General features: G+C 49.8%; 1 protein-coding gene across 1 annotated transcript in view; it reads left to right on the forward strand.

Moving 5' to 3' along the window:
- CYP26B1 (cytochrome P450 family 26 subfamily B member 1) overlaps positions 1–13,755 on the forward strand; it is a 32,816-nt gene extending 19,061 nt beyond the window's left edge. Inside the window, exons 3-6 of the mRNA XM_082236507.1 lie at positions 3,540–3,815; positions 4,779–4,934; positions 7,299–7,580; positions 9,249–13,755. Coding sequence (XP_082092633.1) covers positions 3,540–3,815; positions 4,779–4,934; positions 7,299–7,580; positions 9,249–9,641 — 1,107 coding nt within the window. The 3' untranslated portion in view covers positions 9,642–13,755. The remainder of the gene's footprint in view (positions 1–3,539; positions 3,816–4,778; positions 4,935–7,298; positions 7,581–9,248) is intronic.
- Positions 13,756–15,961: the final 2,206 nt, after the last annotated feature.

The raw sequence follows: 15,961 nt of genomic DNA on the forward strand, positions 1-15,961 counted from the left end.
GTCTAGAAGGCAGCGGATGGCCTGTTGGGGTGGGGGTGCAGTGGGGGGGGGAATAGGAAGAGTTATTCTGCAATTGCTCACTAGAGGGCGCAGGGGTATTAATGTACGCAGGTAAGAGGGGAATGCAGAGAGCCTTTTGGGATTTCCACAGTGGGATGGTTTTTCAGAGCCCTGCAAGGGGGTTCGAGGAAGGAAGAGGGAGAGGAGGGACTCTGGCACCCCCCCATTTTTACCCCGATCTGCTGAGAGGGGAAGGACCCTCTTAGGGGGACAGGCGGCAGCTCAGCAGTCAGCATCTGCTTGGAAATCAGGGTACCGCTGGTACGATCCCTGCCTGCCTCTCCACATAGGTCTGGGAGACCCTCCCTGCCCGAAATCCCAGAGAGGCACTGCTGCCAGTCGGAGCCGGCGATACCTAGCAGGTGGAGCCAATGGGCTGACTCTGTATGCAGTAGCTTCCTCTGATGCAGTGCAGCCCAGACCTCTCGTGGGCTTCCGTTTCCCTGCTGAGCTACCCAGAGGACATCTGCCATTAGGTGGTATATAGACACAGGTGGCACTGTGGGTTAAACCACAGAGCCTAGGACTTGCCAATCAGAAGGTTGGTGGTTCGAATCCCTGCGACGGGGTGAGCTCCCGTTGCTCGGTCCCTGCTCCTGCCAACCTAGCAGTTTGAAAGCACGTCAAAGTGCAAGTAGATAAATAGGTACCGCTCTGGCGGGAAGGTAAACGGCGTTTCCGTGCGCTGCTCTGGTTCGCCAGAAGCGGCTTAGTCATGCTGGCCACATGACCTGGAAGCTGTACGCCGGCTCCCTCGGCCAATAAAGCGAGATGAGCGCCGCAACCCCAGAGCCGTCCGTGACTGGACCTAGTGGTCAGGGGTCCCTTTACCTTTTCATTTAAATATTGGAAATGAATAAAAAGAGGAAACCGAAATGTGGCTGAGCACCTGCACCTCTTCGCCTTTCCTCTTGGCAGGCTTCCTTTCCTACAGGGAGACCGTAAGAGGCTGCTGGATCAGGCCCACCTAGGCCACCATCTGTTCCTGTCCTCTCTCCACAGCCAAAGGCAGCGATGTTTCTGAAAAGCAGTTGCTGGAAAGCTCAGCAGGAGCAGAGAGGACTCCTGAGCTCTGACCCTGCTTGTGGGACATTTTGTGTCCCTTTTGGAGAAGGTCAAACTCTGGCCTGAGATCCCAGAACAGATTCCGTTTTGCTGTTTGTTCATTTCTAATCCAGGGGAATTTATGCCTCCCACCAGGACTTGGGTTATATAGACCCCTAAGTGAGGACAAAATTTGACGTCCCCCCAAATATTTATGTTCACATTCACAATACAGTCATACCTTGGGTTACAGACACTTCAGGTTGCGTTTTTTTGGGTTATGGACCACCAAAACCTGGAAGTACTGGAATGGGTTACTTCCGGGTTTCGGCGGTTGCGCATGCACAGAAGTGCTAAATTGCGCTTTGCACATGCTCAGAAGCGCTGAATTGCAACCTGTGTGTGCACAGATGCGCTGCTGCGGGTTGTGAATGTGCATCCCGCATGGATCACGTTTGCAACCCGAGCGTCCACTGTAATTCCTTTTGGTACAGTTGCTTTCTTAAGGATCTTCGCAGTAGGTACCTGTATAAATATATAATTCTTTGCTGCCCCCTGGGCTTGGCGTCCCCAGACTGCCCTAAATCTGGTGTTGTGCCCGTCCCACCTAGGAACGCCTAGCGAGTCAGGCTTAGCCCTCCTTATGAAGCAGGCATTGTTGGCGCTGAGGCAAAGGCCATTAAAAAACGGGGGCTGTTATTTGACTAAACAAAACCAGAGCAGAAGGCGCCCCGTGCCGTGGCAGGGCAGAGCTGCGTCCAAGAAACAGTTCCTTTTCCTGGGCAGATCTCAGTGGCTGAACAGATCTGTGTGCGTGGCTTGGGGAGGGAATTCTCTCTCCCACGCAGCTTGCAAAGCGAGGCTCTTGGAGCAAGGATCTCTCCAGCCCTGCAAGCGGAGAGGTCCTTGCTTGCTCTGCCTTCCCAAATCCCCAACCCCCCACCTCGCAAGTCCTCCTTGACACGAGCCAGATTCCTGGAGACGGCTGCATCGCACAGGACCGCCTGAGCTTTACCTTGGCGCGTGCTCCCCGCTGCTACTGGAGCTGGGGGGCCCAGATCACGGCGGTGGCGGCAGCAGCGTCGCACATGTCAGTTAATAAAAAGTAAGCAAACATTCTCCTTCCGCCCAGGATTCAGGGCGGAGGGAGGGCGAGAGAGGCAACGCAGGGCAGAACATAAATATCAGGGCTGGAGAGACTGCCGGCTGCAAGAGAGAGGCCAGGGGAGCCTTGACGGAGATCAGAAGAGGCTGCAGGGTCAGGCTAGTGGCTCTTAAGGTCCATAAATAGCAACACCCTAGAGGTCCCGGCTCTGAGGAAGTCAGATTAGCCTCAACCAGAGCCAGGGCCTTTTCAGTGGTGGCCCCGGCCTGGTGGAACACTCTGTCTCATGAGACCAGGGCCCTGCGGGATCTGATTTCTTTCCACAGGGCCTGTAAGACAGAGCTGTTCCGCCTGGCTTTTGGCTTTGAATCAACTTGATCCCCTCCTCCCTTTCCTTTTTCCTTTCTCATCAGGAAAGGAATGGCCTCCATGAGCTTGTTGAATCCTCCTTTAAAGCCATCTTTAGAAGGAGGTGTCTGTCGATGGCTCCTAGCAAAGGTGGCTGCACTCTGCCCTCCACAGTTGGAGGCAGCAAGACTTCTGAATGCCATTTGCTGGATCCATGCGAGGAGAGAATCCTGCTCTTGTGCGCATGTTCTGCTCCCTGGTTTCCCACCGGCATTTAGTTGGCCACTCTGAGAACAGGATGCTGGGCTCCGTGGGTTTTGGGCTGGTCCAGCAGATGCTCTTTTGATGTTCTCATGCAAGTTCCATAGTTTGCGCTGTGTGAAGAAGTATCTTATCCATCCTTTCTTGGTGTTCAGGTATCTGGGTCATCAATGCCATTCCCTCCACTCCTTGCCAGGGGTGGCAAGGCTGGTCCAAGACATTTCGCTGTGCCAGGGCTCTGGTATTCAGAAGCATTATTGCTGTTGCCAAGTGTGAAGGCAGAACATTCGCCATCATGGCTAGTGACCATCCATAGACCTCTCCTCCATGAATTTCTCTAATTCTTTTTCAAAGGCATCCTGTGGGAGAGAGTTCCATAGATTAACTTGGCACTGAGTGAAGAAGGACTTTCTTTTGTCCCTCCTGAATCTGTCAACTTCATTGGCCGTCCATGAGTCCAAGAGTTATGAGAGAGGGAGAAAGCATTTTCTCTCTATCCACATTTCCCATGCTGCACATAATTTTATGAACTTCTCCAATGTTGCCTCCGACTTGCCTTTGCCCAAACCCTGCAACCTTCCTTTGTAGGGGAGCTGTGTAACTGGGCCACTGATTCCTGCCTGTGCCCCATTGCAGCCAAGGAACAATGTCTGTTCCACTGTCGAATTATCAGAAAGTTTCCCCTGGTGTTTTCCTGATATACCTGTCCCTTCCATTTCAGGTGTTTTCCAAAATCTTCAGCCACGAAGCATTGGAGAGCTACCTGCCCAAGATCCAGCTTGTGATCCAGGACACCTTGAGGGCATGGAGCAGCAACCCGGATCCCATCAATGTCTACTACGAAGCCCAGCAGCTCACCTTCCGCATGGCCATCAGGGTCTTGCTGGGCTTCCGGATCCCCGACGAAGACCTCAGCCAGCTCTTTGAGGTCTACCAGCAGTTCATGGAGAACGTCTTCTCCTTGCCTGTGGACCTGCCTTTTAGCGGCTACCGGAAGGTAAGAGATGTCTTGGTCAGGAGAAGTGGCTTGGAAGAAGAACACCATGGCCTACAGAAGGCGCTGGGTTCGATCCTTGGGATGAAAGTGACCAGTTAAGCAGGCGATGGGAAGGGGAGCTGTCTCTGTGCCCAAGACCCCGGAGAGCTGTCACCAGGCAGAGCAGACAGCATGGGAATATACTGACCTCACTATTAGGTAGTGTTCAGAGCATCTTGGAGCATGTGCAGATGGCTCTGATTCTGGAGGGTCGGCTGGGCTGTTTGCTCTCCCTCTCCCTGCAGGTGTTGAGTGTTTCACCTGCTGATGCTGTGATTCCTGCATTGCAGGGGTCCGTCTTAAGCATATCTGGCGCCGTGGTGCAGAGATCCCTCCAGAGAGCCCACCCCCACAACTCCAAAACAAGGGAGAGGGTGGTGGAAAATGTCCTCTGCCTCCCCCACTGCCCCGATCCCTGGTGTGGTGGCGGCAAACAAGCAGGAAAACATCCTGGCGGACTTGCATTGGGGCGCCCAAGAAGGCAGCCTGGGAAGGCTGCTCACCGTCTTTCGCCAGGAAGCAGGAGGAGGACAACGACCGGGATCAGGGCCGTCTGTAGCAGTTGCAGAAGCTTGGGAGGGAAGCTGCGCAGCTTCTTGGGCTGGCTCTCCTCCTGAGGAGGCTTGGAAAGGAAGCTGCATGCCCACCAGCCATATAGTTAGCGGGGCGCAGCTGGCGGGCGTGCAGGGAAAGGGGAGGCTGCTGGCAAAGCCGCACAGCTCCCCTACTTGCTAGGGCGCCCCTGAGAGGCTGGCGCCCTGGCGCAACGAACCACTAACACCAATGGGGAAGACGGTTCTGGTTGCTATACTTCTGTGGTGCTCCAGGAAAGGCTGGAGCTGTGAGTGAGAAGAGAGCAGGACGTGGGCTTTGCTGTGTGGCAGCTGCTCTTCCTGGGTTCCAACCTCCTCCTTTTTCCTCCAGGGAATCCGTGCTCGAGAGCTGTTGCAGAAGAGCTTGGAGAAAGCGATCCGGGAAAAGCTGCAGAACACGCAGGGCAAGGACTACTCCGATGCCCTGGACCTCCTGATCGAAAGTGGCAAGGAACACGGCAAGGAGCTCACCATGCAGGAACTGAAGGTGGGTCGGGGCTGGGGGGCCGCAAGGAGCCCGTGGCTCTTCTTCTTGCACAGGATAAAGACGGCCTCTCTTGCAATAAAACAACATGGTCTGGGGGGAAGGGCTGTAGTTCAGTGGCAGAGCATCTCCTCTGCATGCAGGTTCAGTCCTCCAAAGGAGCTCTAGGTAGGGTGGGAGAGAACCTTGCCTTGTACCCTGGAGAGCTGCCGGTCAGTGTAGACAATATTGAGGTAGATGCGATGCAATGGTCTGATTCTGCATAAAGCAGCTGCCTATGTTGCTCTGAGTGAATGGGCAGTAAAAGGGCAAATGCAATTCAATGTAAACAAGTGGATAGTGTTGTGGCAGAAAACATTAATCTCGCATATAGGCTCATGGAGTCTGAGCTGGAGTTGACAGAGCAGGAACCCAGATTTCCCCAACTTTTAGATAATAATAAATAATTTTTTATTTATACCCCGTCCTCCCCAGCCAAGACCGGGGCTCAGGGCGGCTAACACAAAATATAAAAACAATGGATTGAAATAGAACTTGAAAACAAGATTAAAATGCAACATTAAAATGCAACCTCATTTCAGTGGGAACTCAAATCAAAAACTTTTTTGGGGATGAAAACGTCAAGTCTTCACCAAGGCCAACTATCCAGACTGGTCCTACATGGGCCAGAAAAAAGCCAGGGAAGTCCCCAAGTAGGAGTTCCATCACAGAAGGAGAAAGGAAAAAGGAAAGAGGGGGAGGAGATCAAGTGGATTCCAAGCCAAAGGCCAGGCGGAACAACTCTGTCTTACAGGCTGTGTGGAAAGAAATCAGATCCTGCAGGGCCCTGGTCTCATGAGGCAGAGCATTCCACCAAGTTGGGGCCAGTGTTGAGAAGGCCCTGCCTCTGGTTGAGGCTAATCTGACTTCCTTAGGACCCTGGGCCACTAGGGTGTTGCTATTTCTGGACCTTAAGGTCCTCCGAGGGGCGTACAGGGAGAGGCGGTCCCGTAGTTACGAGGGTCCTCTGCCTTCCCATCGCAACTTGGCCAACCTTCTCCAGACTGGGGACCTCTAGGTCATTTGGATGCTAAGTCACAACAGCCTCCAGTCAACACCAGCCATGCTCTCATCCGAAGAACCTGGAGGTCAGCAGGCTAGGGGAGGCTGAGCGGCTTCCCTCTCCTATACTACAACCGTGAGAAATGGTTTCTTCAGGAGAGGAAGCCCTGCGCCTTGTCTGGCTTTGCGCATCAGTCAACTCTTGATATGCCCTGCTGTCTGTCGCTGCCATTGTTGCTTCTCACTTCCAGGGGGGCTGGTGAGGTTGGGGGTCACAGGCCCTGAGTGGGTGGGTGGGGTGGAGCTCACCTCAGTCCTACTCAGTTCAGGGGCTTTTGATGCTGGTGGTCTCATGGCTGCTCTGCTGAACAGCATCAGCCACAACGGCTCAAGTGTTTTTAATTGTTTTTATTTAGGTGATTGTTTCTGGCTGTTTTTATCGTATTGTTTTGTTTCTGATGTGTTTCCTGCTCCGGGTTCCTTTGGGAGGGAGGGCAAGTAATAAATTCAGTCAATCAATCAATCAATCAATCAATCAATCAATCAAAATGTGTAAAATCTGTTGGAACTTTAAGGGAAATTAAAAGGATTCATTTATTTTTTAAGAAAGAAAGAAAGAATGAAACCCACCTTAAAGCAGTTTAGAAAGAGAACAAAATCCATAAAAACAACTCATTGAAACATTCAACTAAAAATGTGCACCCACATTTTACATGTCTGGGGAGCCTTGTCTAAGCAGGCAGCAAAAAGAGTACAGTCATACCTCGGGTTACAGGCGCTTCGGATTGCGTGATTTCGGGTTTGTGCACTGTGCCAAACCCGGAAGTACAGGAAAGGGTTACTTCCAGGTTTCAGTGCTTGCACATGCGCAGAAGCGGCAAATCACGACCCGCGTGTGCGCAGACACGGCGCTGCGGGTTGCGAATGTGCTTCCTGCATGGATCACGTTCGTAACCTGAACATCCACTGTACATGAATTGCCTGCCTTTTCTCAATAGGCAGGGAGTTGCAGGGTTTAGGTGCTGCCACACTGCAAGACTGAGTGCTTCCCAAATGTGGGTCGGGTATTACGTGGGGCCTGCAAGAGTGCCAGTTTCACAGGCTAAAGCGGTCCAAGGGATAAGGCAAACTTTGATACGGGGAATGAAAATCCCTCCAGCCCCCCAGAGATCAAGCAAGCTGCTTCCCTGGTCCAAAAGCATTCCTATAATGCAGGGGCGCCAGAATGCCATAATGGGGATTTGAACCCGCGACTCCATGGGACTGACCACACCGTGCTGGCGCTCTCTCTCTCACCCATAACACACGTCTCTCTTTGCCTTCCAGGATGGCACCCTCGAGCTGATCTTTGCCGCCTACGCCACTACGGCCAGCGCCAGCACGTCCCTGATCATGCAACTCCTGAAGCACCCCAGGGTGCTGGAGAAGCTCCGGGAGGAGCTGAGGAGCAAAGGCATCCTCCACAACGGGTGCCTCTGTGAGGGCTCCCTCCAGCTGGACACCATCAGCAGCCTCCTCTACCTGGACTGCGTCATCAAGGAGGTCCTGCGGCTCTTCACCCCCATCTCCGGAGGGTACCGGACGGTGCTGCAGACCTTCGAGCTGGACGTGAGTACGGAGACCTGCCTAACAACCCTCTAGCATCTCTGGCTCTCTGCGTGAGGAAGGGGCCTGGCAGGAGATCTGCTGCACGTGGCTTGGGGTTCAGTTCTGTATAGAGCAGGACGCCTTGCACATGGTGCCTGCATTGAGTTGCTTCCCTTCTTGCTTTTCCATAAAAGTTTCCCCAGGCGACATGCCTCCCGAAATGGAAATTCACCAAATGCACAGCAGCTTAAGTGTGGTGGCCAGTGTGGTGTAGTGGTTAAGAGCGGTAGACTCGTAATCTGGTGAACTGGGTTTGCTTCCCCGCTCCTCCACATGCAGCTGCTAGTCACACTTCTTTGAAGTCTCTCAGCCCCACTCACCTCACAGAGTGTTTGTTGTGGGGGAAAATAAAAAAAATTCCTTCCAGTAGCACCTTAAAGACCAACTAAGTTAGTTCTTGGTATGAGCTTTCGTGTGCATGCACACTTCTTCAGATGGGGAGGAAGGGAAAGGAGAATGTTGTGGGGGAGGAAGGGAAAGGAGAATGTTAGCTGCTTTGAGACTCCTTCGGGTAGTGATACAGCAGGATATCAAATCCAAACTCTTCTTCTTCAAGGGATCCCTATAAAGTGATCTGGCTCCCAGCCAGCGATGCTTCATAATAATAATAATAATAATAATAATAATAATAATAATAATAATAAATTTTATTTATACCCCGCCCTCCGCAGCCAAGACCAGGCTCAGGGCAGCTAACACCAGGTATAAAACAATTGATTAAAATACAACTTAAAAACAAGATTAAAATACAATATTAAAATGTCCATTGCTGGAGACCACAGGTGGGGAGAGGGCTCATTGATTCAGATCCTGCTTGCAGGTTTCTCGTAAGGGGCATCCGGTCTATCTTAAATATGCCATTTAATTGGTGAAACTGTAACCAGTCTGTTAATAAGTCTCTTATCTCATAATTGTATTTTGATATTTTGTTGGAAGCTGCCCAGAGTGGCTGGGGAAGCTCTGCCAGATGGGCAGGGTATAAATAAATCATCATCATCATCATCATCATTATCTTTTAGTTTATTTGTACCCTTCATTTGCAAAACTAAAAAAAATGTCTTGGGGGGGGGGGAAAGAACAAATGCTAATACATTCAAAAGAACCAGGCAGAGGGTCTTCTCAGTAGTGGCGCCCACCTTGTGGAACGCCCTCCTATCAGATGTCAAGGAAATAAACAACTATCTGACTTTTAGAAGATGGTGCTGACCTTTAAAGCCCTAAATAGCTTCAGCCCAGTATTCCTGAAGGAGCGACTCCATCCCCATCATTCAGCGCGGACCCTGAGGTCCAGCTCCAAGGGCCTTCTGGCAGTTCCCTCCCTGAGAGAAGTGAGGTTACAGGGAACCAGGCAGAGGGCCTTCTTGGTGGTAGTGCCCCCTGTGGAACGCCCTTCCATCAGATGTCAAGGAAATAAACAACTATCTGACTTTTAGAAGACATCTGAAGACAGCCCTGTTTAGGGAAGTTTTTAATGTTTAATGTTTTATTCTGTTTAATATTCTGTTGGGAGCTGCCCAGAGTGGCTGGGGGAACCCAGCCAGATGGGCAAAGTATTATTACTACTACTAATAATAATAATAATCTGCAGTAAACTGAAAACCGAATTTAAATTCTCCTCCTCCTCCACAGGGCTTCCAAATCCCCAAAGGCTGGAGCGTCATGTACAGCATCCGGGACACTCACGACACGGCTCCCGTCTTCAAGGATGTGGACGTGTTTGACCCCGACCGCTTTGCCCAGGGCCGCACGGAAGACAAAGACGGCAGGTTCCACTACCTTCCTTTTGGCGGAGGCGTAAGGACCTGTCTCGGCAAGCACCTGGCCAAGCTCTTCCTCAAGGCTCTGGCCATCGAGCTGGCCAGCACCAGCCGCTTTGAGCTGGCCACCAGAACTTTCCCCCGCATCACGCTGGTGCCCGTCGTCCACCCGGTGGATGGGCTCAAGGTCAAGTTTTTCGGACTCGACTCGAACCAGAACGAAATCTTGACAGAGACAGAAGCCATGCTGGGCGCCACTGTGTAAACCGGACCCTCGGTTTGCTTTCTCTTGGTTGGGGAGGTTGAGGGCCCCCAGAATGGAGGAATGGAAAGGGAAAAGCCCAGCTTGCCATGGACGATGGAGACCTGCCGCCTGACACCTCTTGGGCAAAGCCTTCTCTGATGAATATGCCAAACGACGGTGGCGCATTAGCGCGAGGGGTGGGCAGGCGGGGAACAGGTTGCGGAGACCACCTGGTTGGATTCTGTTTTGTTTTGTTTTGTTTTAACACTAAGCAGAAGGGGATTGTCTTGGCTATAAACAGTACGTAAATGTTAATATATGCACATATATATAAATATATATAAATATATAAATATAATCCGAAACAGAAGCATTTCTGTTGCAAGGAGAGGTTCCTCGCTGCTCCTGCTGCTGCTGTCTGCTGCTCTTTCTTGGGGCTCAGGACCCCCTGCTCTTTGCTGGCCCCCGGAGGTCTGGGTGTCCTGCCCTTCTGCCAGAAGCCTTACCTGACCGGGGTCGGGGTAGCGAGTGACCTCTGGCAGATCCTGACCTTCGAAGCATCAGTGTTAAACTGGTCAGTGACCTGTGACAGCATTTGGGAAATATCTTTTTTTTATTTTTGCTTTCTTTAGAGAGAGTGTCCAAGAGGACCCCCTCTGTGGGGTCTGGCTAAAGTCAGTATTGTGTGTTGGTGGGAGGAATACATTTTTGCGTTGCCATAGAGACGGCTTTGCTGCATCCCATGGCTCCAGGAGGTACCAGGATGTCTGCTTAAACAGGGCCTGGCGTTGGAACTGCTATACACCACATTGATGCTCAGCTCCTTGTGTGTTGAAGACACGCATGGGGAAGTTGTCAGAAAAATGGCTGAGGGAGATCATGGATTTTTTAAAATTATCCAGAGGTTTAGGCATGAGTTAGGAGCCCATCTTCAGCAGAGCGTGGGGGGACTTTGGAGTCCGTGCATTTGAGACTCCTTGGCCTGTTCTTCCGGCTGATTTTAAGACACCTGTTTTAAAATCACTGCTGTGGAAGTGTAATATTGAAGAACTGACCTGTGGACTCTCATAAGAAGAAGCTTCTTTATGTCTGGGGAGCACCAAAACTCTCTGGTCACCAGCCAAATTTCAAAGCCTGTGGCCACCTCCTAACTACGATGACGAGGGTCAGTGACAAATGTCGAGGATGGGGTTCAGGAGCAAAATATGGTTTTCTGGAGCTGAAGCTCTGCCGCCCATGTTGAAATCCTCTGTTGGTCCCATCCTGCCATCCACCATCCAACCCAAAGCCATGGTGGTCATTGCATAGACTTCCCTTAGGCACAGTTGAGTGTTTAATGTGCTCTTGCGCCCTTAAGCCAAACTGTCGTTACTTTGCAAGAGAGAGAACCCACACACACTCTCACACACCCTGCCATGGGGAAAGCCCCCATCCCTGGTTCCCCCCATCTATTTAAGGAAATTTCTATTTAAGGAAATGGGTTTCCAATCAAGTAGCCACATTTCTGGGGCCATCCTTTGAATTCAGAACAATGGTTGCCCGCATTGTTAGCCATGTTTACCATCAGGTGGTTGTTGTTGCTTTTGAAAAAAAATTGTTATATTATTGTTGATCCTTGGACCCAAGTGGTTGCTCTGACGTGTTGCGGGTTCTCAGATCCCATAACCTCCTCATCAGTTACGGGTGTTCAGAACCCGTCATGTCTGAAAGCAAAGTTCCAAACCTTGGAGAAACAGGGTAAATTCTGGAGGCACTTTCTGTGTAGCTGAAATACTTTTGAGCAGCCCTCCCTGGTTAGCTGTGACCAGCCAAGAGAGTTCCGGCCATGCCCAGTTTGCAGGGAAACTCTCAAAGCCCCTGGGACTTGTGGATTGCAGGAAGCAAGCAAGCAAGCAAGGAATATTATTCTTTTATAAAGCCAATTCAAATGCCAAACCATTAGCTGCCATCTAGGGGGGTTGGACTAACCCACCTCATGGGGTTGTTGTGGGGACAAAAAGGGGGGAGGGGGCAAACCATTCAGGCTGCCTGGAACTCCACAGAGGAAAAAGTGGTATAGAAATGTAAGAAATAAATGAAAAAAAAATAAGCAAATAAATAACTTCCTCGACGGGCTTGAGCCCTGGCACTTTCCCCACCCAAAAATTAACCACTGCATGCTCAGGGCCTGGCTTGAGCCGTCGCTACCCTTCAGATATTTGGGGCAAAGCATTTTGGGGGCACCAGGCTGGTCTGCTCTGCTTCCATCCTCTTTTTCGCTCCTGGCGAGGCATAAATCTTAAGATGCATGGAATAGGATTGTAAACCCTGCTTTAGCTGAGATTCCAGTGTGGTGTAGTGGTTAAGAGCGGTGGACTCGTAATCTGGGGAACCGGGTTCGCGTCTCCGCTCCTCCACCTGCAGCTGCTGGGTGACCTTGGGCCAGTCACACTTCTCTGAAGTCTCTCAGCCCCACTCACCTCACAGAGTGTTTGTTGTGGGGCAGGAAGGGAAAGGGGAATGTTAGCCGCTTTGAAACTCCTTAGGGTAGTGATAAAGTGGGATATCAAATCCAAACTCTCTTTCTTCTTCTTCTTCCTGTCTTGCAGGGGCTTGGATCAGATGACCCTCTGGTCCCTTCCAACTCTACTGTTCTATGATTCTAAAGATAAATCCACCTTTGCCTTTTGTTTCCATTAACCAGATCAGCTCTGGCTTCCCTTTTCCCCTCCCTAAGATTTCCCAATCTGTTTCCTCTTGCAATACAGCAGATCTATGCCATCCACAGATATATAAAAGTGCTGAGGTTTGTGTCCAGTGGGCAACTTGTGAGGTTGGTTGCTGGGCTGGCAGCAGGAACATTGTTGGGGGGCAGGGCGGTCAGTGAAGCCGCTTGCCCTTTTGAGGGGCGCATCCCACAATCCTTTGCAGAGGGTGCTGGGACAGCACTCTTCAAATGGTGCATGGGCCAACGATGGGGTGGTCGGTTGACCCAGGCATGGCGAGGAAAGTGGAGCATGAAAATACATGCGCTGATGGGAAGCAGAGGAAAAGACATGCTCACTGCAAGTTGAGCGACCCACCAGAAGATGGACCAGTAATGGGGGGGGGGAGGGAAGGGGGAGAAATATAAGAGGCATACATTTATAAACTTTATATATATATGCATACGTGTGCGTTGTATCTAGGCAAGGATAGCTCCTGTTCGATTTACCATTCCTAACTAATATAACTTGACTAAAAAAAAGAAAAGATATTAAAATTGTTACTGCAGTTTGCAGGATGAAGCACTTTTGAGTCTCAGAATATGTGTCTTGTCTTGTGTGTCTTTTTTTAATTTGCTGGCACAGTTCCAATTTGCTATATTATTTTATACACAAAGGTGGCGTGGTGTTTTTGTTTTTGGTCTGAGTTTATAAACTTATTATTGTTATTGTTATTGTTATTGTTATTATAAGTACTATTTTTGTTATAATTCAAAATAGATATTTAGTATATAAAAAAAAAGTTCGCCTGTTTCTTTTTTTTAAGAAAAAGAATATTTGTTATTTAGTAAAGTATGGAATATCTCACCCCCTGCTCTGCCTCCTTCTTTATTGTAAAACAACAACAAAGAAAAAACTTGTCTACAAGGGAAAAGAAAGCAATTAATATGGTTTTATTTGCATGTGGCCCAATATGGAAGGAGTTGCGGGGGGCGGGCTTCTCCTGTGCCACCCTCATGGCCCTGAATGGTTGGAGTGCCCTTTCCCTAAGGGATGTGCAGGAGATACGCCCCCCTTGCCATTGCTCATATTGTGTCTGTCGTTTCTTAATATTGAAAGAAATAAGCACCTGTTGGGTAGGGGAATTTCACGGTGCCGTGTGAAGATGTGCTCTGTGTCATGTGGTTTCTTCATGTGTATATAATATTGAGCTTGGTCTACCTGGAATCTCCATTTCTCTCGCAAACGCTCGGCTGAAAGAACCGGGAGCCCTGCTGCTTTGCTTGGAGTGGGGGCTCCCGTCGATTTCACTGGGGGCGTCCCAGCAAACCCGCCCCTGTGACGTGTTGAATAAATGGATGTTGTGTATTTCGTGATCTTATAAGGGGAAAAAAATATCAATGTGGCTATTTTATAGACTTCCATAATAATAAAAATATGTTGAATCTCCAGACCTTACTATTGTCCTTTGTTTCAGGCTTGAATCAGTTGTTCTTCCTCTCTCACAACGCTAGAAGCTCGTGGGTGCCCAATGTAGCTGGATTCTGGAAGATTCAGGGCAGAGGAGGGAAAGTCCTTCTTTACGCAGAGCAGAGTTAAACTGTGGAACTCCCACCCACAAGAAGCAACAATGAGTAGTAACTTGGATGGCTTTAAAAGACAATTAGACCAATTTATAGAGGAAGAGAGGGCTACCAATGGCTACCAGTCATGGTGATTCTACTCTGCTTCCACATTTGGCTATACTTTTTTTTTTAAAAAATGAAACATAATAAAAGCCAGTAAAATTCAATACTGCTAAATAGAGCTGCGAAAACTGAAGTGAATGGGCTGATACAAGAGCAAACAGCAGAAATAAATCCCCAGAGGGGTAGGAAGTGTGCTTGTGTCGTCTTGCGGCACCTTAAAGACTCACAAATGTATCTGTGCATCGCAATCCAACCTCATCAGATGCATCAAGTGTTTTCCCAGGTTGCAAAAAATATATGGAAGGTAGGGAATGGGAACTGTAAACCGTGATGTTGGAAGGTAATGAAAAGCAGACAAGTCCAGACAGTGATAATTACCTTATTAGCAGTAGATATTCACACACACACACACACACACACACACACACACACACGGGTGGGATGAAAATCCATTGCACTGGTTCAATTTACCACTTCTCTTTTGAAGTTTCCATGTTCAAGGCTGGCCACCTTTGGGTCATATACAGAGTCTCTTCAGAGGCTGATCCATAACGACCCATGAAAACCCCTGAGAATGCAAAGGCATATCCACAAATGGTCTGTCTTCAGCACTGCTGAATTGGCTGCTGATAATGTACATTTCTCTGGGCTGAAAGGCTCCACCCAGTGTTACCATAAAGCACCAATGCTGCAGCAAGCAAAGGCTCCAGCAGCTCAGTCAGCTGCTTGTGGCTGGAAAGCCAGACAGGATGTTTGTGACTGTTGCCATGGAAACAAAGGGGCAGTCCATTCTGTACTGAGCACCGGATGTTAGCTCAGTGTGTGTGTCATATGACCCGTACTGGAAGTACATGGGAGGAGTTTCTTCTTGCTGTTGTCGAGTGCAGACATGTTTCTCTGTACTGATATGAGAGACAGAAATAAAAGATGTAAATAGTTTTCTGTCTGCTTCTTTCCCCTCCTGGGGGACACCAAAGGGGAGAGAGGATGAACGGTGTGTTCCTCTCACATATCTGAGATGAATCGCCGGGACCTCGCCTGCTTATCAGCAGAGTGGAGACGCGGGGAGGTCGACAGGAATATCTGCCGGTGCCTACGCTGTGGCACATTCCTCTGACCCAGGCAGAATTCCAACAGTGGCAGCCTTCGGATGGTTGCTGTCCATCGGACATCTGCATGAGAGGCTGGTGAATTGTCCTCCTCTGCTCCATGGAAGCCTGAAGTGAGAGGCTGATTCTCTGCAGCCAGAAGCTGACCAGAAGAAGCTGACAGCTAAGCCGATGCTCAAGGTATGAGACTTTAAGGGCTTAAAAGTGTGAATGCAGCTTGATTCATTCTCTGCTTCACGGAGGAGCGAGTGTGGGAAAGCAGCTCCAACTTAGAAGAGGCCTGCATACCAGGCATTTTTGTGGTTTCCTGTCCGAGGAAAGGAATGCACTGTTGCTAGGCAACGTCCTTCAGAAGGCTGTGCCTCAGAGAGGAGAAATGGAAAGTTACTCGAGAGGGCTGGAAGTCAGTTTGTGCTTCAGAGAAGCGAAAGCAAAGTTTTGTTATGACTAGGTCCTCACGAACTGGTGGAAGGGACTTTCCAACGCAGCCAGAGTCAGAGTTGCCAGGTGTAAAGAGAGTAAACAAGCCAGCTATTGGATTTTAGAGGCTTGTGTTTGTTTCAGAGTCAATGCAAGGACTCAAAATGGATGCTAAGAAGGGGGGAGGCTTGCCTTCTCCACCCCTCCTGACCAATGACAATTATTCATCTTGGTCTGTAAAGATGAAGGCCCTGCTGCAGAATCAGAGACTGTTTGGGGTGATTGAGAATCCCATCCCAGCAGCACCAACGCGTGCTTGGGAGTCACAGAATGTGAAGGCTAGGACTGCTATAATTCTGTGTGTCTCAGATGAGCAGCTTGTGCATATACAGCATTTGGAATTTGCGCAAGAGGTTTGGAACGCGCTGCGTACAACGCAT

The sequence above is a fragment of the Podarcis vaucheri genome, assembly GCF_965113315.1.
Source record: "Podarcis vaucheri genome assembly, chromosome: 9".
NCBI classification, from domain to species: Eukaryota; Metazoa; Chordata; class Lepidosauria; order Squamata; family Lacertidae; genus Podarcis; species Podarcis vaucheri.